This window comes from Coccinella septempunctata, chromosome 4, assembly GCF_907165205.1.
Source record: "Coccinella septempunctata chromosome 4, icCocSept1.1, whole genome shotgun sequence".
Lineage (NCBI taxonomy): Eukaryota > Metazoa > Arthropoda > Insecta > Coleoptera > Coccinellidae > Coccinella > Coccinella septempunctata.
In genome coordinates this window covers 29,715,318-29,743,035 of record NC_058192.1, presented here as the reverse complement: position 1 = coordinate 29,743,035, position 27,718 = coordinate 29,715,318, and the positions used below count along the sequence as shown (strand labels likewise).

General features: G+C 36.9%; 2 protein-coding genes across 3 annotated transcripts in view; both read right to left on the bottom strand.

The window, feature by feature from the left end:
- Positions 1-2,421: 2,421 nt before the first annotated feature.
- Positions 2,422-6,011, bottom strand: LOC123312235. Of its 2 annotated transcripts, XR_006537592.1 has the most exons (10): positions 5,869-6,011; positions 5,714-5,798; positions 5,266-5,627; positions 5,106-5,207; positions 4,728-5,051; positions 4,106-4,667; positions 3,909-4,049; positions 3,315-3,846; positions 3,023-3,258; positions 2,422-2,966 (listed from the first exon to the last, which is right to left on the bottom strand). XR_006537592.1 is itself a non-coding variant. In XM_044896561.1 (9 exons), exons 2-9 carry the CDS (start codon positions 5,734-5,736, stop codon positions 3,091-3,093), a joined length of 2,214 nt encoding a protein of 737 aa, XP_044752496.1. In that variant the 5' UTR covers positions 5,737-5,798; positions 5,869-6,011; the 3' UTR covers positions 2,422-3,090. The 2 variants fall into 2 exon arrangements, 1 of the variants encoding a protein (XP_044752496.1); XM_044896561.1 differs by having other exon boundaries at positions 2,422-3,258.
- A 6,044-nt stretch (positions 6,012-12,055) lies between these two features.
- Positions 12,056-27,718, bottom strand: part of LOC123310689 (pre-mRNA 3' end processing protein WDR33) — a 52,752-nt gene continuing 37,089 nt past the window's right edge. The window contains exon 11 of the mRNA XM_044894295.1: positions 12,056-13,510. Coding sequence (XP_044750230.1) covers positions 12,309-13,510 — 1,202 coding nt within the window. The 3' untranslated portion in view covers positions 12,056-12,308. The remainder of the gene's footprint in view (positions 13,511-27,718) is intronic.

Genomic DNA, 27,718 nt, shown 5'->3' with positions numbered 1-27,718 from the left:
TGTATCCTTTGCCAATCCAATGATGATTGATGGAAGAGAACCTGAGCCTAATTTTGTTTATCTGCCTATTCCCAGAGACAGAGTTTGTCTCTGCTATTCCTATTACTAAACAACATAAAACTGGAAACGGTTCCAAATATTATTAAACCTTTTAATTTGCCGACCATAGAGATATGATTACAAATATTGGTCGGACACTCTGTGTTCTGAGTTCATTTGTAAGGCACAAGAAATAGACGCTAGTGTAGTGAGTTTCATATTCCCATAGAGTTCAATGGGCGGTGGCAACTCATTCAGATAATTTTGGACCACGAGTTGCAAGCGTACGCTGTTAGAGCGCTAGTGTCGCTTTCCTTGGCAACACAGAAATACCCAATTGGCAACCACGCAATCGGCAAATCCTTAACCATAAAATTCGAAATGTAAACAAACTTTGACGTTTGTCAGTACTCTTTTCGAGATTATACGGCCTAACAGAGTTTTTCTAGTAAATCAAGATATTTATCGGAATTATCGGCAGTGAATTGAGTGATTTAGTTTCGTAAAGAAAGATAAACATTCTTTGGAAATACTTCATTTAAAAGGGATGAATTGTGTAATGAAATCGAGCGATGATATTGGTGATCCATTGTACCTAGACACAAATTCCTATTATTTCACAGATTCTTTCTTGAAGTAAACCTGGGTTATAATGTTGAGGTAGCATATACTAACTTTGTGAAGGAGGTAGAAGCTAAACATCTTGATAAGTAAAGCGTTTAAGTGGAAGTTTTAAAGTTTCTATTTAAAATATTTCAATTCCATGTTATGATATAGGTATTCCTCATACTGAAATCTCAAGAGACATAAATATGTTTCAGCTCATGGAACAAGTTCTACAGTTGAAAAAAGCATTCATTTGGAAGTATGAAAATTATGAAATTGTATTTCTAAATCGTCAATTGAACTTAGCAGCAAACTCTCGCGAAGAAAAATAGTTTTTTCGGAATCAATATTTCTATTCAGAAACCCAGACAATAATCCCAATATAACTTCTCCAAATAATAATTATAATACTTTGTTGGACAACGTGAGATAAGAGAAAACATAAGAAACAAAACTTGTTTTGACTTGCAATACTAGCATTAGCCATTTTTGCACCCCTGCAAAATAACTCGAGGTGCTGTTTTAAATTGACGGGCACGCATTGAAGGATGGCCGAATAAGAGAAATAATGAAAAATTCGAGAGAAATTTTAAGTTGAATAGGGAGAATGAAAGAAGAAAAACCTTCCTGTTCCTAAATTCATTACTTTTTCTGAGTACCATCAGGAAAAGATATACAAGAAATCATAAAAGTTTATTTTCCTATAAAACTCAAAATTTTTCTCGAATTTTTCATTATTTCTCTGATTCGGCGCTCTTTCAATGCGTCCTCGTCGATTTGAATCTCTCGCCTGCTGCTAGTAAGGTCCGGACACCGGACGGGAGGAAGCGGATGCCGCACGGGCAAAAAGAACGTAGTTCCACAGTACGCTGTTTCAGCGCTAGTGTCGCAAACAAAAAACACGGTCAAGAAGATTAGCATACATTAATTGTCTCCAGGATGCCAAATCATATCGACCAATCAGAGTGCAGCGCATCTCCCGCCAAAACTTTATCTGCTCTCTGAGCATACGTTAATTCTCTCAAAGAATCCCAAAATCCTAGCCAATCAGGGCAAAGCTATCTCGTTTGTCGTTTTCCCTACGCAATGCACCCGATATTGACGTGTGTTAATCGAAAAACGAATGTTGTGTTATGAATTGACAGCTTTCAGCTGATAGCTTAACCTACAAAGAAAGATCTTTGCTACAAAGCTCAACTTGTGATAAGTCATAGTCAGAGTCTCTGATATTAGTGTTCTGTTTTGTAATCCACTGATTAATATGAAGTATATTATTCAAACATGGATTGAAAATAATAATATTGAAAGTATAGTATTGTACAAATTTCTCCGTTAGTTCCTCATGTGGATGAATATGATATAAAATTTGGTTAATGTAATAAAAATACGGAACTTCATAATTACCTAAATTTATTATGCCATTTTAGTTAATATTAAAAAGATATTGAAAATTGTATCCACTTCAAGGAAGGTTTGCTTTGAATACTAAAACGTAACTATAAATCTAAGTCATATTCAAAATAGATTAGAAAAAAATCACTAATGTTATCAGACAATTTGATGTCTATTCAAAATAAGGATTAACTTTCTAGGGATATTTTTCTACAGAACTCGTAGGCAATATAACTTCATAATTGCTTCTTAAATTTTTTTGATCAGAAACTTTGAAGAATTGGCCTACAAAAAGAGATACACAAATTTTCTCACTCAAATCTTTTCAAAGATGCTCTTGAAAATGAAATTGGCAGGACATAGGGAATAACAGAAACATCCAGGTTAAAAAGTTATCATTCTTTATTTTCTACAATGAACAATAGAATATCCAAGAAGTACGAGTCAATTACATTTACTTGTTTCACAAAAGAAATCTGCATAACTCATGGGAAGCAACAGTGCATGTACAATAGCATTATACTCCAAGGTTGCATTCACAAACTTACTACAAGAGTAGAGTATGACCATGCTCAGAGAGCATACTCTGAGGAAGACATACATACATTTGTAAATTTGAGTAATCAGAGCTTACTCGGAGTAAGTTTGAGTGCGCAACACAAGTGAACACTACAAACAAACAAAATGTATTCAGAATGGATATAAATTAAGCAATCTTATACATTTCTTTAGTATAATTAGATAATCCAAAATCAAAATAAAACCACATTTACCTACATGAATGAAATTATATTTCACAATCACTAAAAAGACAAATTCATGCATTATCATTTCTAAAGTGAAGCACACATATTCTACAAATCAGACATCCATGATAGATGTAGATATTGACCCACCACCTCCCCACCTTCACACCCTCTAAGTGATATCTACAAAGTAATCGAAAATGAAAACCAACACAAAGCAGCAGTGGATTAATATTAACCTTCTAAATTCAAACGAAAAGCAAGTTATAAATGTGAATAATATTCCATCACCAACATTCATAATATTCTACTTTTTGTTAGGATAATATAATTGCTTTTCTATTTTCCTTTTTTCTACTCTTTGGGTTTTTTTGGCTTGAGAACTATTATAAGTTTTATTGATAATCTCTACCATCTTATAAAATTCTTCATCATCCAATGATTTTAATTTCAGGAATGTATCTTTCAATACAGTCTACAAAAATTTTAATGCACAGGATATTCCCATCACCAATTTTCTACCCAACTTACCTCACGCTTGGTACTAGGATCAATGGAAACAGTATTTTGAGATTCTGTTATTTCTTCAATAAAATTGTCAACTTCATTTTGATTTCGAACTCTGCTAGTCGAAGGCTCATCTATACATAATGGAGATTCATCACTCTCTGGACCTACAACAAAATCGCTCCTCTTTTCGGCCAAAGCAACTGCATGAATATGTTTACACAATGCAGTTTTGATAGTGTATTCTGGACACTGACATTGATACTTATGAATGCATACTTTGCATTGGTCACAATACAAGGTTCTGCATTCATCGTCACACATCTCGTTATATTTAACTATATAAAATTTTCCACTTACCGAAGTCGAGAAAACTTTAAACTCACCAGAATCTAATACTATCACTTTGTCCTTTACTTCATTTTCAGCCTTTATATGAGCTTCTCTACCTACTCTGCTTTGGTAGGAATTGGCGTTAGGTCTCTCCAAATCAATAATTTTTTTCCACATTTTATCTTGTACTAGATCTTCTAATAAATCTAATAATTTTTCTATTCTGAAATCCACATATTCCAAATAATATACATAATTATAGTGTATCAATATACAAATATTTACCGTAGGTTCTGCTTTCCCTTCATTTTATTGTATTTTATCACTTTATTTAGGCTCTCAATAGCCATGTTAGTATTAATACCAACATTTATCCTGTAGCAATGGGACCACATCATTATTCTTTCAATACTCTGAAAATAGTGTCTGAAAGAATATGAAATTAGAATAAAGTTGCCTAAATTGCTTATATCACAACTCACTTCTGTAAATATTTCAAAAAATCATATTCACATTCTTCTTCCAAATATTTGAAGTACTCTTCTTTCAATTCTAGAAATTTGGTTTGGTCAGTTTCTTTCAATATATGCCTCATTCTGTATTTCATTCCTTTTCTGATTTCTATTTTCTTTATTTTATTTCTCCCTTGGATGTTCCAGTTTTTTATGACATGCCACGTGCAAAGCAAACGCCTTGGCTTCTCATCCTTCACCATTTCTTGGCACCATGCATTGAAATATTTGGCATCATCGTCTGTCATAATATACTCACATTTTATATAGTCTCCAAGTCTTTCCCTTAATGACCTAAAAAAAATGTTTTGGATCGTCTGATCCAAACGATTGGAAATCAAAAAGGATACAGGGAACCCAACATTGTTCTCATCTTTGACTAAAACAATAGTCAATTCAAAATTCCTCATGTTGGTTCCATGAGTGCCATCAATACAAATAATTTTTGGGAATTCCCTCAGCTTTCTTTCCATAGTCCTGTTCATGAAAGCTATAGCAAAATCTTCAATTTGCAGCTGAGGGTGACTTTCTCCTGATAAAAATATGATAAGCAGGTATTAAATCAGAATCAAATTAGTGTATAAAAACATACCTATCTGCTTGAATAAGAAAACAGTGTTTTCATCTTGACAGTTCAATTCTTCCACTTTTAAGGCTGTTGCTGTCATATCATCTGCATGTCGTTGTTTGTTTATATTGAATTTTCGAATGATATATGAGAGATCTCCTCTTGTTAAAATATTCATTCTGGTGAGCTTCCCTTCCTCTAATATTCTCGCATCCTCAAGTATTCTCTCTTTTGTAACACCAGCACATAATTTTTCAGCGAGCATTTCCTGTTGATCCTTCGATAAATGTTTGGCTCGGAGTTCATCATCATGGCCAGCATGTGTTTCAATATAGTTCACTGTTACTCCTTAAATAGAATGAATCAACACTAGTACAATAACTATATTATTAAAAGTGTTACCAGAATTAGTTATTTTAGCACAAATTCTAGATGGACATAATCCTGATATTTTAATGCTTCCTCCTGCTTTTGAACATCTTTGGTTACTTTTACTGTCATATCCTGAATAGAAGTAATTGAATAATTGAGTTACTTAGATAGATAGCTTAAATATACTCACCTCTTGTATTACTCCTATTGCAATTATAGTATATGTACTCATCATCTTTGATCTTTTGACCTCTTTGAAAGGCATAATCTATATTTCTATTGTCAACTGCTCTCCAAGCTTCAAATTCCTCTTTGTTTCCAAAATAAAGAGTTGATCGTATAATAGTCAAAAAATGAATTTTTTCTATATGATCCACTAACTGGTCATGGCTTCCAAATGATAATTTAAGTTTATCCTCACAAAGTGGACATTTAATATTCTTCGTGTCCTTTCCTGTAAGTGGCTCTTGCAGGTGCACCTGTTTTATATGGCGGTTGAATGTAGACACACTGGATAACCTTTTGCCACATATGTGACAAAGAAGCTGTTTACTACAAAAATAGCAAGCTGATGACAACAATCAAATCACCCCTATTCTGTAACTCAGATCGGAATGAACCATATGAATAAACTTTACCTTTCTTGATCCATATCGATCATTCAAACGTAGCAATAAAAACTGCTTTTTAGAGCTGATAAACTGATATAGATATTACCACCGGCTGAAAGGCAAATATCAGAAACTCGTTCAAATATTTTAATATAGTCAAAAAGCAATTATTAATTAATTACCTTCTTTCGCAATCTGTATAAGCGATAATAATCGCTGTTTTCGAAATTTAATGAAAGAACAAACTGAAATGCGAAATTTTGAACTTATTACATTCACAGATAACAGAGTATCATCAAAATTAAGAGGATCTAATGGTACGATTACATGAAGAAGTTCGTTCGAGATCGAGAATAACCCGGTCGGGGGAAAAGTTGGCCAGACCAGAGAAATGTTTTGGCGGGAGATGCGCTGCACTCTGATTGGTCGATATGATTTGGCATCTGGAGACAATTAATGTATGCTAAGAAGATTAGCACGGGAGTTACCATTCTCTTGATGTTTATGTTCTGTGGTTCCACCACAGCCTCTTAAACACTAATGCGACAAAATTTGATGTCCAACAGAAAATTTGAAGGCTAAAACCAATTGCCACCAGACGTAGAAAATAGCAAAGATTAGATATAGTTTAACTCTATGATCTTTGGGGAATATGTGTAGATCAGAGACAAGAGGTGTAGATAGAGGCCCTTCCTCTACGAAAACTGTATTGTTGAACAGAATTAAGCTGCATTAAGAATCAATTCGCGTTCGCGGGCCGAAGAACACTTCTGCGCGGAAGCTTAGCAGATGGCGTTCTCTGTTACCGTTCATAATGAAATTCAAGACTAGCATGGAATTGGAAAAATTTCTTGTAAGCTGCAAACTATCCCTACGGCAAGGAATCATACAGTAAGTCAAGGGTGTGGGTGTGTTCTGTGCAAGGAATTTCGTGCTGGTTATGGATGATGCTAATGTTTTGATCAGATATATGTTTTTCATCTGAGTATTTTGTCCGAAGTTTATTGCGATTGGTAAATTTCGTGCTAACGTTCGTGCCGAAGTGCACTTCGTCCCGCGAATTGATTCTGAACTGAATGCAGCTTAATAGTAGAACAGCGCTACCTTGGGGGCAGTTAATACATCTCTTAGCTCAGTATTTGTGATAGAACGACGATAAAAGGAGGAAGAGATTGCTGGCATAGACTCAATCATTTTGCTTATATCATAGACATAGAGACATAGACTATATGTCTATGGCTTATATTAAGTATATAGTTACATGGTTGCTGGGTTATGTTTTGATTGTGTGATTGATAGTCATAGACATAGAGACATGGACTGTGCCTTCCCTTTATATCTATGCATGAAATACGGTCAAAAAAAGTGACAGAGAGAAAAACACGTCGGGAATGCAGTTGTCTTTTTCTAGAATTTTGATTGGTCTACACTCACCTCTATGTGAACAAAAAAGAGAAAGGTATGTCCCGACGAGCTTTTCTCTCTTTCTAATAAATAGCCAATTTCATGCTGGCATTGCTCAGTCCATGTCTCTATGTCTATTGTCTATGTTGATAGTGTATGCTCCGTATATACACATTTGGTAACCGAAAGTTACCAGAGCGGTTACTCTGGTGACAAATATTGAACCGAATTGTCAAGAATTCGACATTTACGGACCGCCCACTTACTAACCAGAAGGAACCAAAGTGTATATACGGACCACAGCCATAGTGCGTATGATCCGTATCTATCCTATATTATAGTCTATCCAAATCCGAGAGGCCAGCGTAAACAAACTGACTAACGCGTGATCTTATTTGAGGTACTCCTCTTATTGGTCAAAGCTTCAGGAACGCAGAACCGCATTACGTTTGATTCATTGATTGTATGCGAATTGTTGTGCAGAACTGCAGAATTCATTTATTGCTTTTTCTTTCGTAAATTGGTTTATAGTTGTAGCAAGTTATTCAAGTTACAATCATTTAAGATAATGTCAAGTACTGAGGGCCTGTTCCGATATTGCTGTTAGTACTGGCCCGCAATCGAATAACAATAGAACTCGAACGACTGGGCCAATAGGCATCGTTTCTGAAATACTGACAGTACTATTCAGGAATATCGGAACAGACGGTGATACTGCTGAGGAATCGCGTGTTGACTTAAGTCCTCCAGAGAAGAGACGTCTGAAACGACACTTCAGTGCCGAGATAAAAGAAATGATTTTGAATACTTATAAAATTGAGATTATTCAAAATGCAGGAATGTGTTTAAGGGACGTAGAACTCCGAGTTGCTGTGAGACTTGGCATTGGAGCTCGAAGTGTTAGGAGAATTATTTCCGAATACATAAATTCCGGTGTTCTATCACAGCCGGCAACAAATGAAAATCGGACCACCAAATGGGAGTCCTTATCAGATTTCGATAAAAATGTAATACGGCGAAAAGTTCACGAGTTTTTCTTCAGAAAAATGAACACCGACTATAGAGAAAGTATTAAAAATAGTTAATGAAGACTCGAACTTGCCAAATTTTAAGAAGAGTACCTTCTCTATAATATTGAAAAAACTTAATTTCAAATATGGACGTCGCCAACGCAACAGTTTTTTAATGGACCGTGACGACATGTTGGAGAAGAAACTATCTCACGAAAATTAGGGCCTTCCTTGATGAAAACAGGAAGACTTACTACTTGGACCTACTGGATTAAAAAATCCGTCTGGTAAGGTCTTGAATTTTGAGTTTAACCCTCGTTTAACCCTCGGTTTCATAAAGCTTGATCAGAGAATCAACGATCGATTGACGGATGAACGTCAATTAGTTTTCAGTCGATAAGTTGGTCATAAGCATTCTGAATATCATTCTTGCACCAAATAATTATCTATACACGCCCATTTAATGATTCTCAACTGCTACTCCTCCAATATATTCGGAAATGTGAAAGTTTCAATGATTTCCTTTGGGAAATCGAATGCCAAATCGTTGATCGAGCAATCAAAGTTTTGTGAAACTTGATGTAAGTACCTATTTGGTGGAAAACAATTTCAACACTCTTTTTCAAATGAAGTGAATATATTTTTCCAGGCAAATGGCAAAGAATTATAGTGTGTCATATTGGCAGTGACACTGGTTTTTTAACTGGAGGACTCTGGACTTTCCAATCCAAAAAAACTGGTGACTACCATGAGAAATGGATGGTCAGTCTTTCGAAAAGTGGTTCGAGGGTAAACTTCCTAAATTGGAGGAAAATTCTATAGTAGTTTTAGATAATGCTCCTTACCATTCAAGGAAAAGGGAAAAAATTCCTAATTCACAATTCAGAAAGAGTGATATCCAACAATGGTTGAGGGAGAAAAATATTGATTTCACCTCTGACCTCATAAAAGCGCAATTGTTGCAGATAGTCAGGCAGAACAAAGAAAACTTTGAAAAATACATCGTGGATGAAACCGCAAAGGCCCAAAATATTACTGTACTTAGATTACCGCTCTACCACTGCGAACTGAACCCTATTGAGTTGATTTGGGCCGATGTCAAGAATTTTGTGACAGATAAAAACACCACATTTAAAATGGCTGACGTCCAAAATCTTTTTCAAGAGGCTCTCTCACGGGTTACTTCCGAAAGATGGAGAAAGTGCGTGGAACATGTCAAACAAAAAGTTGAGGTAGACATGTGGAAACTGGATAATATTATGGATGATATAACACCAGTCATCGTCAACTTAGAAGAAAGTTCTGCATCTTCTGACGATACTACGGGCTAGTCACTTTTACAAAAAAATATAATATTTTTACACATTTATCTATATACATAGTATGTATTAAAGTGGGAACTTAAGATTAATTGTTCATTACTGAGACTCGTAGATAAGCATACATATTCTTCACAGGAACTGGAACACTCAAAAAGTTTTAAAATATAACGCTCTCGGAATTAAATTTATTAGTACACCTCTGCGTTATCACGCTCTTGACGCGTGATCACTGCATGCTGCAATGTTTACTGCTGGCCTCTTGGATTTGGATATACTATAGTGTTCTGTGGTCCGTATATACACTTTGGGCTGTGGTCCGTATATACACATTTGGTAACCGAAAGTTACCAGAGCGGTTACTCTGGTGACAGATATTGAACTGAATTGTCAGGAATTCGACTTATACGGACCGCCCATTTATTAACCAGAAGAAACCAAAGTGTATAAACGGACCACAGCCTTGGTTAGTAACAGAGATATAGAATATCTCTGGTTAGTAAGTGGGCGGTCCGTATATGTCGAATTCCTGACACTTCGGTGCAATTATCTGTTACCGCTCTGGTAACTTCCTGGTAACTCTCGGTTACCAAATGTGTATATACGAAGAATACGGACTATACGCAGTGCGAGTTTTTTTAATTTGGAAACGTTAAGACCACCCTTCACAGCTAAATTTTTTTCTAAACATGGATATGGCCAATGCAAATTCATTATCATTACACTTATACGGCAGACATAGAGCTTTTTCTGAGGTTTTTATCTCTGTTTTCATGTACCCTCTTGACATTTTTCCTCTGCATTACACTGAGATCTGGAACGTGGAACGTGTATATTAGTGGAACGGGTTCTAGGATCTGTCTCTTGCCAGATCAATAGATATTGAAGATGCTGACATACAAAGCTAAATAGATTCGTAATTTCACTTCGGTTTTTTTCCTATTTCCGTATATAACCGTCCTATATAAATTTCCTGTCTTTCAGAAATATAATCGGTTAATGACTGTTTTTGAGAATACGTTATCAGAATCTCCATTAAAATTAGAACTATCCATCTTTATTTTCTACAAAATGAAATAAAATAGTATAGTTACTCGCGTATGGAACTCAAAGAACAGTATGAACTAGCCTTACAATCTTAAATTTTGATATTTTCGGACTGGCCTACAACCGGATTAGGAAATTCGTTACCGGCCATCATAATCAAGACTTTGAGCCACTACTAGCTCTATCTCTCTCTTTGTTGCGCCGGAAATACATTCCAAAGATTATAGAGTTAGACCTAACATAACTCTATAATCTTTGTCTTCTTCCTTAGTTCGAATCATGGAACTCCAGAAAGTTCTCTTGAGTTCAATGTTTCGAATATAGGGCTCATCCATAGACAAAGAGACATGGACTGAGCAATGTCAGCATGTAATTGGCTTTTTTATAGAAAGAGAGAAATGTTCTTGGGGCATTTACCTGTCTCTTTTTTGTTCACATAGAGGTGAGAGTGGACCAATCAAAATTCTAGAAAAAGACAACTGCATGCTCGATGTTCAGTTTCTCTCTCACTTTTTTGACCGTAAGCAACGGTTAAGAAAATGTGGAACGTTTCCTGCAAACTTTTGCAAGAAAAGTACTATAATGACTACAATATCATGATTGACCCATTTAAAAATATAGTATTCAAACCAGCCCGAGATGCTCGCGATGCAATCAGGAAGAAATTACAATAAGCTGACCAGATTATCCCTAGTTCAATGACGGACGGACCTGGTGAATGTGTATATATACAGGGCGAGTCTTTGAATCGTAAAATTATTTCAACAGTAGATTCTTGAGGTAAAAAGAAACACTTTTTTCCTGTACCATTTTTCCCGATTCAGCCCTGATAAAAAGATATAGCCATTTTAGGTTTCATAATGAGCAGTGCCTCCCCTGGATAAACAAAATAACCTTCAGAATAACTAGTTAATTCTGTGATACTACACATCTGTGGATCTTTTAAAAAGAGTTGCATTCGGTCAAATTACCTAATTTTTCGAATTTCATACATATTTTTTATTTTTGAACGTGAAATTACTCGGAGAACTATAAAAATAACATTTTTATGTTTTTCAACAATCTGTATCTTTTAAACCGAGTCGATTCGGAAAATGCTGCTGCATTAACCATTTTTTTTTTATGTTTGTAACTTGAAACATGCCGTACAATATCTTTTCTTCGTACATTGGACTTCAGAATCAAGTTTTGGTTTTTTTAAGGAATGGAAATTCTTTTGAAAGATCTTCCGTAGATTTGCACTAGCTTTCTTCTTTTGAAAATCGAAGTTGGAAACATGCCACATGCATTTTTTCCTAGCTCTTATGGTTACAGGGCTTCCATTCAATTCCATCGAACTTGCTAGTTACTCCATTAAAGCTACAATAGGACCACTTATTAGAAATCGTAGAAAACTCCGCAGAAAGCAAAATGAAGAAACTGATTGAAAAACCTCTTTATGGACACCAGAAAGAGGATTACGTCGAAATAAATTGGGATATTTTGCTGAATACAACTCTGTTTAAAATATTTACAGATGTGAAGTACCACAGATTCAACTAGTTATTCTGAAGGTAATACATTCATTTTGACTTTGAGTAAGTGCAATGTTAAAAATTGGCGTATTTTATTGATACTTGATTCTATAAATCTAGCTGAAATATACGGATACCTCAAACTGGTCAGTGAACATGATTATAAGACACTGTTTTCTTTCTCTCTCTAATTCACATTATTCAATATTAAAATATAAGTACAATTAAAAGTCGTGAAAACTGGTGACAAATATTTACAGTTCATGAATAATGTATTGAATTTACAATTAAATACAAACCAATTGTTTTTATAAAAAATATTATCAGTCTAGAAAGCACCTCTATTAGGACCAGCCCTTTTTTGGATGCCTCGCCCTCTGCCGATATCTGGTCCACCTCTTCCTCTCGATCTACCACCTCTTGGACCCCGCATCACGCCTCTCCTTCCACGTTGACCTCTAAAGTTATCGTTGTTAGAAAGTCCACCCCTGAAATTATCATCAGGTGGACCAATTCTGAAGTTTTCTGTGTTTGGAGGAGGGCCGCTTCTGAAATTATCAGTGCTTGGAGGACCATTTCTAAAATTTTCACTGTTAGGTGTACATCCTCTAAAACTGTCACCTTTCATTGGTGCAGGACCTCTGAAATTTTCATTAGTTGGTGGGCCAACTCTGAAATTGTCATTATTTGGAGGACCACCTCTGAAGTCGTTATTAGGGGGACCATTTCTGAATTTATCTTCATTAGGTGGTCCTCCTCTGAAACCATCATTATTCAAAGAGCCGCCACGGAAATTATCATTACCAGAAGCTCTATAATTATTATCATTATTTATAACACCTCTGAACCTGTCATTTTGAGGTAACCCTCTGAAACCTTCACTTATATGACCTCTGAAATTATTTGGAGAATTATTCCAAGGTCCGTCGGTCTGTCCGAAGTTCCTCTCACTTCTTTTGAAGTTACCACCTCCCCTCGAATTGATAGGACGTTCCCTGAAGATTCTGGTACCTCCGAACTGATTAGGTTGAGTATTACGTTGCCAGTTTCCTGTCTCTTCATAATAGTCATCATCATAATCCTTATTCTCTTCGTATGGTTCTCTCAAATCCTCATCCTCCACAAATTCATTATTGAATTGTCTAAAATCTTCATCTTGCATTGATATGTTACCTTGGTTTCGAATGTCGAAATCTCTTGCTCTAAAATCGATATCCTTTGTATGATTGTTCCTAAAGTCTACATCCATTCTCATATCATTGTCATCTGCATTATTGCGAATGTTTGCATTTTTCATCCAGAAATCATTATCACTTGCGAAAGAAGTTGAACCGCTTTGAGGAACAACCCCAGTAGTTACTGTGTTGCCACTTTGACCTGTTTCTTTGTCTGATGGATCTATCAGGTAGTCTTCCTCATTGTCATCTTTGATTGGCATAACGTCATGAAGTTCTTCAATTTCACCCGAATCAATATATTTCTGTAAGGCTTCTGGCCCATCTGCTATAGCTTGCTCTAGTTTTGACCCAGCTAAAAAAATATAAAAGATCGATTAATAATGAGTACAGACAGATTAAATGTGAATACATATGAAAGGTACAGGGGTAAAATTCATTGCATCGGTGTGCATGGAATTTGATACATGAGAAGGTGAGTATAGAATCTAGAACCTGATGATCAAATTCATAATATTGGCCAAATTGAAGAATTGTACCGCGTGATTGTTTATATTTTACTCAATAGCTATCTCAGTTAGTATTGGTCTTGTACAAACGTTTAAATGTGCGAATATGCAGTATTTCTTATGGACATTCAGAGTTCGGTACTAGAAAATGAGGCATCATGAACCTAAAAACTTTATGCGAACTGGTATTTTTTAACTGGAACACCCTGTAATTTCAAATATACTTAGGTTACCTTTGTCAAGTTGAAAAAAATGTTTCGTTTAAATCTAAGGCAGCTATAGAACGGCACACGACTCTAGCCATGGACAATTAAATTGTTTTGTTTGATATTTATTTTTATTCATAATTTGAGAGTTGATATAGTAAAATTAATATATTCTATAAAACTGAGCAAAACCCACGTTTGGTACGTCGTGAGTAAAGGCGACTTTACTTTTATTGTGAATAAAAGAAATGTCAAACAAAACTATTTAATTGTTTCATTATCCATGGCTACTGCTCGTGTTGTTCTACAGCTGCAGATTTTTTAGACGAAAAAATCTATATTTTTTGAAAACTGACAGTGATAACCTCAAATGAAATATGTACAGATTATGAAAATTTAACGCTGAACAAAGGGGAATTCCATGAGAAGAAAGAGAACTGTGAAAACGCAATCGCCCAGTGCGAAAATAATTTTATTACAGATGATGGATTATTCAATATTCAACTGGGTCTCTCCATATTTGCCCCACTTAATTGTAGGTGAGCTGCGTCTATCTCATCGGCTAGGAGCTATTAATTTTTCCTGAACGTCACCGTCCACGAATTGGTAGTCCCCAGGTCCCCACTCTAATGACAAAGCATAGTACCCACTCGGAGAGCGGTCTTGGATGGTTCCTTCGACGATGCCCACGCCTTGCAAAATTTCGTCAACGACATTCACCCCAATATTAATTTCACCCTCGAAGTTGATAGGAAAATCAATTTTCTGGGCCTTACCATCTCGATACCTAACAGTGGCTTTGTCGGCTTTCGTAATTTACAGGAAGTTCACACAAATATATTACATAATTCCCGCACATTATCATCATCTGCGTGGCCATAAATTGGTATCTTTACGCTGCTGCATCCGCAGAGCCTTCAACATACCCCTCTTCGAAGAAAAATACCATTTTTAAACAAGTAGCCTACAAAAACGGTTACAACCCAGGTTTAAAAGATCTGATCACCAATAACATATCGTCTAGAAGTAGAATTAGGTCTAATATATGAGCCCCCAACGCCAACGTACGCTAATAACGTAATAATAATAATAATAATAATAACTTTATTAATCCTTTTCGACATTGTATAAAATGTATGGGATGAGTCGAGAAAAACAAGATTTACGAATTACAAAGTATCAAGAAAATAATCTTTAACGCTATAATAAGACTTAGACAATAGCAATTCTTTCACTAACTTCTTATATCTATTTAGATTCGCCGATTTAACATTATTAGGAAGATGATTGAACAATTTAATGGACTGGTAAATGGGGGATTGTTCGAATTTAGCAGTTTTATGCAATGGAAATGCTAATATTTCTTTATTCCTAGTGCTAAAGTCATGGAAACTAGATAATTTTAACAAGTTGTTTTCATTTTCTTTCGCATAAACCAAGCCTCTGTAAATGAAAATTGAAGCAAGTGTCAAAATCCCATGTTCGAGAAAAACAGGCCTACACGAAGATCGGGGAGAAATGTTAAAGATCATGCGCACGATCCTCTTTTGTAGGATGAAAACTCTACTTGAATCTGAAAAATTTCCCCATAACAGAACATTATATGATAGATGACTGAAGACCAGACTATAATAGATATTTAACAATGAATCTAAAGGAAGAGATTTTTTGACCCTGCTAATTGCATAATATGACCTGTTAAGTTGACTACAAACGGCATCAATATGGGTACTCCATTTCAAATTGCGGTCTACGTGAACTCCAAGAAATTTTGTACAATCCTTAGGGGTAATTATATTATCTGAATAGTGAACGATCAGCCTTCTACTACAAACATTACCGATAGAAAAGTGAACACACTCAGTTTTACCGATGTTAATTATCAGAGCATTTTCATGACACCACTGAACAAAGCTCTCTACCAGAATCACACACAACTCTTGAAGCTCCTCAAAGTTTCGAGCCTTGATCACAACTGATGTATCATCAGCGAACAGCGTTATCAAACACATTTTCAGAAACTTGATGAGACGGTGAGGAACATTTTTCACCCTCGATTTTAGATTCGAGGGGAGATCGTTAATAAATATTAGAAACAAAAGTGGACCGATAACGGAGCCCTGAGGCACACCCAAGGTAACATTATGCTCAACAGAAAAAGAATTTTGGACTCCCACGGACATTGTCCTATCCTCAAGATAACTCGAGAGCCAGTCCAAAAACACTCCTCTGAAGCCTAGATTGTAACATTTGTTGATAATAAAGTCAAAAGAGTGAAGGAATTGCATGAGAATTTCAAACCTGTACAATTAAAGTATACGACAGAAGTTGTGCAGACATTTTGGAATTCAATATTGAAGCTTCATTATATCTGCAGGAGGATATGTAGAAATAAGGTACAATAATTTGTGTACTGCCATCAAGGCATAAGCCAATGTTTAATCTAGATGATCTAGGTACTCAGAATTGAACATTGTATGAAAATTTATATTTCAATTTGATTTTTTTCTTCATATGATCCATTAATTGAAGATGTCAACTTTTACCTTTGGTGATCAGATTATTCTTCAAACACTCATTTTGTCTCTTCTACTCTAAAAGAAATCTAATGGTAAATTACGATAACGTTCTACGTTATCTACAGTAAATAGAGAGTTGAAGTACAGCCATGAACGTAAACGTTAACGTTATAATTGACATCAACGCATGCTCATTCGTCCGTTTTTAACGTTAACGTTAGCGTCAGCTTTACGGCCTACGTAAACTAGCGGTCTCCCACGTATACCTTAAACATCGACGTACGTTAACCGAACGTTAAACGAGTAGCACCGATGACTTGCGAATGGCCGAATTTTGATTGTTGAATGCAATTCTCGATAACCTCAAACTGTCATTGTTTACATTTCCTGTGTATTTTCTCATAATGAACGAAAATTATAGGAAATCAGCAGTGATTTGAAAGTTATCAAAACGATTAAGTTAAATTACTGTGTTATCAGATTACATTCAGTACATAAGGAAATGGCTGAAACTACACTGCAATTCTCATGTCTCTTAACACATGAATATTTCATTGATAATAAAATACTTTCAAGTTGAAAATTCTCTTTATTATGCATATAATCATTAGAACATCAATATTTCAAATATTATTCCAGCTGTCGAGGCTCAATATTATAGATATTAGATAAAAGAGAGTTCCAGCAAAATAAAATCAAAATCCAAATTGATAGGTTATGTTTAACGTCTGACGTTTCATGATGGCAGCACTTCAACTCAAATTTCATTACAACACGTAAACGTTATATTTTATATTTGACGTTATTTGTCACGTTAACGTTTACGTTCAGGCTAACGTTCTGTGCGCACTTCAACTCCCTAATTACGCTATACGGTAACGGTAATACCGTCCGTTATTCTGAAAAGGGAAATACGCATGCGTCGTAACGTGAATAACGCTTGATATTTCCGCCGCTCCAGAGATCTTCCGCGCCCTTAGCAACAACTTTAGTATTCCCCACCCCGAATACGACGTGACGATGGGAAAAAGGCCAGAATACAACGGACAAAAAGTAATTCAGATAGTCGACACTTAAAATTCACCCACGCACACCACCACAAGCGTGTCGCTATATTCACAAATGTATATCAAAAGCTATAAAATTTCTTGTTTTTTTTTTCCTGTTAAATAAATACGTTAAAATTAGTGCTCAACAACGTAATAATACAGTCCACCATCCATCAAATTCATGGATCATCGAGCGGATACTGAAAAAATCAAGAAATCACAATAAGTTCCATATGTGTATACAATACAGAAGAGAATTGTGCGACGCCAACTCAAGTGCCTGTGTCTGGGTTTTGAAAGCAGGGCAATCGTTTAACCAAAGAGACGTCCTGTAGCCGTCATTCTAGCACCTAGAATCTATAGAGACGAGCAAGGTTTAGCAGGTCCATATTCTTTTTCATATACCTGAGTATTCCCAATAAAATTACCTCTATTACGTCTTTTGTCTATTTAAAATAAATATTTCTATAATGGCAGAATTGGCCGCATTAGAGCGTAAGCTAGTTCTGATTGACGGTATATTAACTTAATCTCACAAACATCTTGATAAAACAATAGGTAAGCAAGTGTTAACAGCATTGAATTCTAAAAGAACTGGAAGGGCCTCTTAGGTACCTAAATACGACGAAAAGTGTGTCCAACTAAAACGGAAGATGAAGAGCAACCCATCTCTTTCTAATGGTTCGGCAACCAATCGAATAACCGCATCAGACGTCGGACGCAGCAGTCGTCTCACTTCAACGCCTCGGGTTGTTTTTGTTTACATCGTTATAAACCAATGAGGGCTACCGCGTGTGAATTCGCCGCTAGATGTGCTAGTGTAGCGTGAGGTCCAAATAATAGACTCAACTATATGATTAATATTAAGTTTATGGTCTCCATATATCTATAATACTTTTATTGATATTACGTGTTTAATACTATAAAAGAAGTGAAGCCAAATCATTGTCAGAAAGAACTTACACACATGACGAACAAGATATTGATTAGTATCCAAATATTTATATATTCAATTTCTCCAATATTATGATCTGTGAAATGACAAGTCCCGTCATCGTAGATAAACAAATCTTGCATTAGTTTGTCTATGTTCAGGACCTCAGTTTGCTTGCATCGAGATGCCGTTCCAGTTCTTTTAGAGTTCAATTGTTAAAAGATCTTGAAATTGCTATTTTTAAGGATAGGTTGAAAAATACTTTGGGCATTCTTGACGATTTCAATAGTATCCAAAACGAGATAGAAATGACATGTGCATTAACTTCAATACCTAAGATATCAGTGAAAAGAGGGTCTTAAGAGAAATTCTACGACTTGATCAACAAAGCCAATAGAGCAATTAAGTGTTCAGTCTTCCTATAAAACCGAATCAGTAGGATTAAAGTTACCAGATATTCTGTTGCCTAATTTCAACGGCAACTTTGAAGATTGGCTAGAACTCAGAGATACTTTCAAGGGTTTGATACATGAAAACGAATCCCTCACATCAATACATTTTTTCTACCTACGGGGTGCGATAGAAGGCACTGCTGCGGCATCAATAAAGAAAATTCAACATACCGCAAATAATTATACAGTAGCGTGGACTTCTTTATGTGAAAGATTTAAGAATACAAAAAAGTTATTGCAAGACTTCGTTCAATTCGTATTGAACTCGATCCGAACGGACGTATTTAAGAGAGCTCCATCAGTATTTTACGGAAGTGCAGTATAATTTGATATTTGTTTCCGGGAAATTTTTACCAACTCAGCTCTAACCTGAGATATTTCTAGTGAACTAGTACATTATCATTTCTTGAGTTTCATTGTGCTGTTATTTGCGAAATCAACAATGCGTACATGTAGTAAATGCAATCAAACAGTTACGAAAAGAAATCCCGCCGTTATCTGTGCGGGTTTTTGTGGCGGTGACTACCATGCGAACGGTACATGTTCTGATATAAAGCGGGGTCAACTGGCTGTTATCAATGAACTGCCTGGTGCTGGTTGGAAGTGTGCATCGTGCAGAGGGAGTTCCCCTGTCCACGGTGGTGACTCACGTCCTGAGGCGGGCGGGTCGCAACCGAGTGTTTCCCGGACCGATTTTTCGCGCGAGCGGCGCGAGAGCCGCCTCTTCGCGCCCGATGCTTTCGAGTTTGTCGAGCCTTCTCCGGCCAATTTCTCCTCCCTCGTTGGTCAACTCACGGAGGAAATGAAAGGCTTGAAGAGATCGATGAATTTCTTCTCCGACAAATTTTCAGAATTTGAAGCTAAACTTTGCCAATTCGGTGAAGCGATGGTAGCAGTTTCAAGATTGGAGGAAGAAAACGTTGCCCTCAAAAAGGAGGTGTCCATTCTCAGTAGCAGAATTAATAACATAGAACGCCATAGTAGACAGAATAATGTCGAGGTGCAAAATGTTCCGTATAAGTCTGGGGAAAATTTGGTTGAAATGGTGTCTGGCATTGGCTCGTCCTTGGGAGTCCAGGTGGATCCTGGCTCTATCGATTATGTCACTAGGGTTCCTACGGCACTTAAAGATAAACACAAGAATATTGTTGTTAGGTTCTCCTCGAAGAATAAACGTGATGATTTCCTAGCTGCCTACCGTAGGAAACGTCTTGCCATGGGAGTCTCACATTCTGGTTTAGCAGTGACGAATGTAGCCGAAAAATTATTCATTAGTGAACACCTCACATTGGCAAACAAGATAATTTTTAGGGAGGCTCGAACATTGGCAAGAGAAAAGGGATACAAGTACGTATGGACTCAGAGTGGAAATATTCTTATTCGGAAAAACGACACTTCGAAGATTATCCATATTGCTTCGGAGGCAGACTTGAAACGACTTTAAGCGAAATACGTTTTTTGACAGGCATCATAGAGGAGTTCTGATTCATGGTGAAATCGCTGAACGTTTATTATCAAAATGTTCGCGGGCTGAGAACTAAGTTAAGTGATTTTAAGTTAAATGTTGGCTCCAATGATCACGATTTGTTATTCATCTCCGAGTCTTGTCTGAACCCTGGGGTATTTGATGGTGAGGTGGTTGACCTTAATGAATACTCAATCTTTCGCAGAGATAGAGTAACTACTTCGAGCACTCGCAGGGATGGGGGTGGTGTTTTTGTGGCAGTTAAAAGTGAGCTTAAACCCTCAAGAGTTGAGGAGTTTCAAAGTGGTGCAGAAGATGTTTGGGTGAGAATCATTATAGACAATGTGAAAATTCTGCTGTGCTGTGTGTAAATCCCACCATCCGATTCAGATGCTGCATCTTTTTTCCGGGAAAAATTATCTCAGATTATGTTCAGATTGAAAGACCATTATGTTCTCATTCTGGGTGATTTCAATTTGTCGGGTATCAACTGGGTTAAAAATGATATAAATGGTATTTGCGAGGCTACAAATGTTTCCAACAATCAAGAAGAACTTATTGATACATTTTCATTTTTGGGATTATTACAGTTCAATTCGATCACTAATTCCAGAGATAGACTATTGGACTTGATTTTGTGTAACTCGCAATTAATAAGTAATGTTCATAGATGTGACATACCAGTTGTGCCCGAGGATGGATATCACCCTTCCTTAGAGTTTTTGCTTGACGTAAATGTTTGTCTATCCTTAAAGAGCAATGATATAATTTATAGGTTTAACTACAAGCGTGCTGATTATGATTTGATTAACCGTTCTCTTTCCGGAATTTCTTGGTCTGATCTTTTCAGCCATGATGATGTTGACTTTGTTGTTGATGAGTTTTATGATATTCTTTACGATGTAATCGATCTTCTCGTACCTAGGACGAAGGTGAACAGACGTTATCCACCTTTTTACTCTTTCGAGTTGATTAAACTAATTAAGTATAAAAATAGAATTCACAGGAGATGGAAAACTTATAAGAATCTATCCGATCAAATAGAATTTAAGGCATTACGTTGCTCCTGCAAAAGATTGATTAGACGTGATTTTGTGAAATACAAGCATTCCATCGAAAATCAGTTAGCATTCGACCCGAAAAAATTCTTTAAGTTTGTATCTGTTAAAGACAAGGTTTTCAGCTGTCCTAACCGTATGACATATGGCGAAAGAACCGCAAACGGTGGCAAAAACATCAGTAATCTCTTCGCGGATTTTTTCGAAAGTGTTTATGTTACACCGAACCTTGAGGCCAACTCTGATGAAGACCGTGTGTTTGGTTCTTTCTTATTAGATAGAATCAACATTGATGCCGCGGACGTTGAACAAGCTTTGTTTTCTCTAAATCTTAATAAAAGTCCTGGGCCAGATTCTATTCCCCCTCTGTTCATTCGTTCATGTGGTGCATCACTTGTTGAACCCTTGACCTTAATATTCCAAAAATCTCTTAAAGCTGGAGTTTTTCCGAAACGTTGGAGGTTGGCATGCGTTGTTCCCGTTTTCAAGGCAGGTAGTAAGCTGTCGGTGGAGAATTACAGGCCAATAAGTAAGCTTTCTATTTTTGCGAAATTATTTGAGTCCCTAATTTATCCTCACTTATTCCATCTTGTCAAATCTCAGATTATTCCCGAACAACATGGTTTTTTTAAAGGACGTTCTGTTGAAACGAACCTAGTAAACTTTACTGAGTTTTTGCTGAATAGTCTGGATGAGGGGGTTCAAGTAGATGTCATTTATACAGATTTTAGTAAGGCTTTCGACAAGGTATGTATTAATAGACTTCTTATAAGGTTGTATGAGGTTGGAGTCTGCGGGTCTCTCCTGCGGTGGTTTGAGTCCTATCTCAGGAATAGGTCACAATACGTCTCGGTAGAGGGTTTCGAGTCGCGGTTCATATTGGCTTCATCCGGGGTACCTCAAGGATCTCATTTAGGGCCATTGCTATTCATAATTTATATTAACCACATTATTAAAATATTTAATTTCTGCAAAGTTCTCATGTTCGCCGATGATTTAAAAATGTTCATTAAAATCCGAGACTTCGGTGATTGCCTACGGCTTCAGAATGATCTCAACTCTTTTATGGAATTCTGCGCAAATGCTAATCTATTTATAAATACATCTAAATGTCACGTGATTACTTTCTCGAGGAAGGTAAATCCCATAATATTTGAGTATTTGTTGCTAAACTCGCCGCTGATGCGTTCTAGTCATGCACGAGACCTGGGTGTTACCTTTGACTCCCACCTCAGATTTGACCTACACATCGATAACATTGTTGCAGCTTCCAGCGTGATGCTTGGCTTCATATTAAGGCAGAGTCGATCGTTTTCCAATTATAGATCATTTATTTCGCTTTATTACGCTTACGTATTCAGCAAGCTGAACTTTGCTTCGATTGTGTGGAACCCGCAGTATAAAACTTACATAGACCGAATAGAAAAGGTTCAAATGAAATTTCTGCGGTTTCTGGGTTCGAAGTGTGGTCTGCGGTTGAATAGGGGGGATCCTGGTAATTATGAGATAAGGTTGAAACACTTCAGAATGGTCAGTTTGCAGAATCGCAGAATCATGAGTGACATACTCTTTGCTAATAAGTTGCTGACTAATCAGTTGGAATCGTTGTCACTCTTATCGATGATCAACTTTAATGCTCCATTGAGGAGAGTCAGACAGCTGGAGACCTTTGTCTTGCCCTTGAGGCATACCAATAGCTCTAGGAATTCCCCCATTGTTCGGATGCTCGGTCGCTGTAATTGTTTTAAAGATTTGGTGGATGTAATCGGTCTGAGCCACAAAAATGTTAAAAAATGTTTGAGTTGCCATTTCCGGGAGACCCCTAATTGATAATGTTTTTATGTGTTTTCTACTTCACTGTTTTCTTCCATCTTTTGTAGATCTGTGTTACCATATCTAGGTATAACTTAATATAGTATAAATGATAAACTGGTAGCTTAGGAATTCAATATTCTTTTTCTGTGTACTTTTTTTCGGGTTATGTATTATGTACTTTCGTAAATTGAATACTACATTGTGAACATTCTTTTGGGCATTAGTTTGCCTGTTTATGTTCTTTCATGAATAAATAAATAAATAAATAAAATAAAAGACCATTTAAGTGCATTGCTATTTTTTTAACCTACTCATAAGGGTTCCTGCGATAAGTTACAGCAATTAGATGACAATATTTCTCGACATTGCTATTGAGCTATTGAGCAGTTGGGACAATCAATCGAAAATTGGAATTGCTTACTAATTTTCTGGATATCTCAGGAGGTCGATAACGTTTTACTATGTGATTGGGAGCCGCACCAGGAAAACAAAGGAGAATCGCCAGATGTGGAAGTTTTTTACGCGAGCGTGCGAATTTTGTGTATTCATTAGATTATAAGAGCAATCAATCTCGCGATAGGAACTCCAACAGGCCAGGTATGGATTGTATGCGTAGTGCAAGAAAGGAAACATCGAGAGTTTTGGTTTCCAGCATTCCAACCACTATACCAATACCTATTGTCAGGGAAATCACTCAATATATATACACATGCGATAAATTTTTAAGCTCGACAATAATAGAAAGAAACCAATACTCCAAAAAAATCCTTTTATATGCGCTATGTGTCCGAGAGGGGCATCCTATAAACAAATGTAAAATAGGGCCATGTAAAAAATACAGGTCTCGCCATAACTCTCTTTTATATGGCGATATTAGAAGTGTGCAATCAAACGATAACGAGCCGTCCAGCGGGAATGTTCTGAGCAGTGGCGTGCTCCAATATTCAACAGGGCAAACAATACCTGTCCACGAATTAATATTGGACAATTTTGGTGAATGGCATTCGGTAAGAGCCCTTCTGGATTGTGGTTCTCAAACACCAATCATTACGGATCGCCTGCGAAGAAAGTTGAACGTTATTGGCCAGTCCAGCATATACGTATAAATTCTGAAGTTCTTAAAAGTCCTTCTCACATAGTATTAGCCGATCCAGAATAGGGAATACTCCTTCTGACGAAAATGATGTATTTTTTATTAAATATCTTTGAAACGTCACATTTTGAAATAACCATTTCAACCGTTTCCCAAAAAAAAAAATATTTTAAGTACTTGAAAATGAAAACTAAAAATGGGTATTCAAAATTTAAAGCGTTTCGTTTCTATTGCACAAGTTGGCAACATCGACTGAAATATGCGTTGATAATAAAGGACAACAAATACACTATCTTGATGAGATAGACAAAGATGGCTGTATATGAAGTCTGCGACGAACGAGGAAGGTCGTACAATTTTATGGGATTTTTATGGCCGGTTGCTGTTAAGGCTCGCCAGTGAGTACGAGCCTTATGATGGCTGTAAATCAACAGCTGTTATTTTATAAACAAGCCATTGTTCTTTTTATTTTCTAGTAGGCGCTGTTGCCAAATCGTAAACTAGAAACGAAGCTATTCAATTTTTAAAACCTCATATTTAAAGAATGATTTTGAATAGTTCCCGCGGTGGATTGGAAAAATTCATGAATGAAACTCATAATTATTCGGTCTTAGCTAGCATGCTGTAATAACCCAAATTGAGGAGAATTCCCCATTCCATAAGCCCGGTCCTATCGATATGTGGATCGGCGCCGATCTGTTTTGGCACCTCCTAGATAACGATAAAATCGTCTTAGGCAAACGTGGTTCCGATTTACAAGAAACTAAGCTCGGATGGATCGTATCCGGACCACTCGGTATAGGTATAGTTAACCCAAAAACCGCGTCATGTAATCTAAAAGGCCTTTCCAGTCATTAGCTGGGGCGCATCGGGTATGCACCGGGGCGTACCGCTTCAAATTTCGGCCGTTCCAGTACGCGGAGCGTGGTTAATTTGACATAGCAAGAGCGTGAAGCTCCAGTGCGTCATCAACTTATGCCTAAATCGAGAACTACTTCAAGCGCTCACAAGATTTTGAGAAATAGAGGAATTGTCCAATGAGAAGATTCTTTCCCCAGATGAACTTTTATGTGAAAAGTTATTCGCGAAAACTACGACAAGAACTCCCGATGGACGGTTTGTAGTTGATTTGCCGCTCAAACAAGTAACTTCAGTTCTGGGAAAATTAAGGTCTCAGGCAAAGCTTCGCTTTCTAGCCTTAGAAAAACGTTTACTAAGAAACGAAAGGCTATTAACTATGTATAGAGATTGTATACACGAACAGATCAATTTAAATCATATGACAATAGTATACAGCCCAATCATTGATCGAGAATACTACATCCCTGATCGCGGCGTTCTAAAAGAGTTGGCTTTCACCACATAGCTGCGAGTAGTATGTGAGCGATTTACCCAACGCCAGAGTAATGCCTTCTAGCCCTTTCTCAATAGTAGGAATAGATTACGTTGGCCCCTTTTTTATAAAAGACCGTATGGGACGCAGTGTGCTTCAGAAGCCTTCATACAAGCATGGAGACGGTTTATCTCTCGGAGAGGTAAACCGAGCAGAATCTATTCCGACAACGGAACCAATATCGTAGGTGCTCAGAAAGATTTGCAGAAATCCGTAGAGAGCATAGATAATATCAGAAGGTTCTCATTTGAACAATCTATTCATTGGAATTTCATACCGCCCTACTCGCCACATTTTGGTGGACTCTGGGAGGTCTGAATCAAAAGTTCAAGACACCATATTGAAAGAGTAATGTACAAAACACCTTTTTCTTTCGAGGAATTATCCACTTTGTTGTATCAAGTGGAGGCAATTTCAAACTCCTGTCCACTATCTCCCTTAGTCCAGATTCAAAGGACCTAACTATTTCGACTCCTGCTCACTTCATAATTGGCAGACCACTAATTGCTGCTCCAGACGAGGAGGTCACAGATATAAAAATCGACTAGACCGCTTCCAACTAGTCCAACAAATGGGACAACATTTCCGAGCTGCAACTTCACCAAAGATGGAGAAAAACCCAAGGCGCACTACAGGAAAATGCTTTGGTTCTACTAAAAGATGACCATACCCCGACAACCCACTGGCAGTTAGGACGAATAACCCATCTGCACCCAGGTCCCGACAGAGGTTGCATAGTGGCCACTATGTAAAGACTTCCTCCGGAGTCAAGCGAGTGTTCCAGAAAATCTGCCCTTTGTACCTAGAAGTTTGTAAGAGTGTCCTTTAAAAATGGGGAGGATGTTCCTGCCGCTCCAGAGATCTTCCGCGCCCTTAGCAACAACTATAGTATTCCCCAATACGACGTGACAATGGGAAAAGGTCCAGAATCCAACGGGAAGACAAAAAGTACTACTCAGAGAGTCGACACTTAACATTCACCCACGCACACCATCACAAGCGTGTCAATATATTCATATATGTGTATCAATAGCAATAGCTATAAAATTGCTTGTTTTTTTTCTCTTGAATAAATACGTAAAAATCAGTGCTGAATAATACAATTCACCTATACCATCACATTCACTTGACTTTTCATTCACTTGCTATTACCGCATGACGTTACAGATCTTCCCATATCTCTCTAATATTCATGTCTTAGTTCCGGTAATATTTATTACCGGAACAACAGGAATATACGCAGACCAGATCGAATTTATACGCACGAAAATCTGGCGAACGAATACTCGGACGACTTTGACAATGAAAAGAAGTACTGTACAGTACTCCAAGTGCCAAACAATTCCAAAAGAATTGTCGTTCCAATAATGCGAGCTAGTCATGAACTGGAGGTCCCAGAGAAGTCGAAACATTCAAGTGCAACTGTAGACCGGTTTTGAGATGTTTGGACTTCTCTGGGACCTCCTACATGACTCGCATTATTGGAACCACAATTCTTTTGGAATTGCTGCTTCTGATACGGCTAAAGATAGGTGTGAGCGTAAACTTGAGATTAGCCGGCTTAACTTAGGTTTATATTCGAGGACCGGCTAAAGTTCGATAAAATATTCATCTGAGTCAGGGAATTTCATCTTTAGCCGGCTTATATGCACATTATCCAAAACGAAACGGCTAAAAATAGATGGGAGAAGAAGAACGCATGCAGCCACGTTTTTGTTTAAATTTTTACAATTGGAATACGCAGAATAGCATCGAATGCTATTGTATTGAGGTTTTGTGACATAACGCCCATTGGTTTTCAATTTAATATTTAATGAGTTATTTTCATCTGTTTAGGAGATTAATGCTATTCAAATCGAACCCAAGTTTTTAAAAATCAATTCACATACAGAAGTTCGATATACAGTTTTCCCCAGGACAATAGGAACGTGGATAGTCAATTGTCCTGTGAAAAACCAGAATATGACCTCACAGGGAAACGAAATATAAGATATTAGACAGAGAATTTTTTTTGTGAACAACAGTACCTATATTTTCCCTACCATTTAATAATTGGGTTTATGGAAAAAT

Excerpts from the sequence above, each read along its gene's own strand:
- LOC123312235 (XM_044896561.1), bottom strand. The coding sequence starts at position 5,736 with ATGATCGATATGGATCAAGAAAG. Across the intron at positions 5,628-5,713 it reads ATCGATATGGATCAAGAAAG|TAAACAGCTTCTTTGTCACA; the intron begins GTAAAGTTTATT and ends CTATTTTTGTAG. Across the intron at positions 5,052-5,105 it reads TGCTAAAATAACTAATTCTG|GAGTAACAGTGAACTATATT; the intron begins GTAACACTTTTA and ends ATTCTATTTAAG.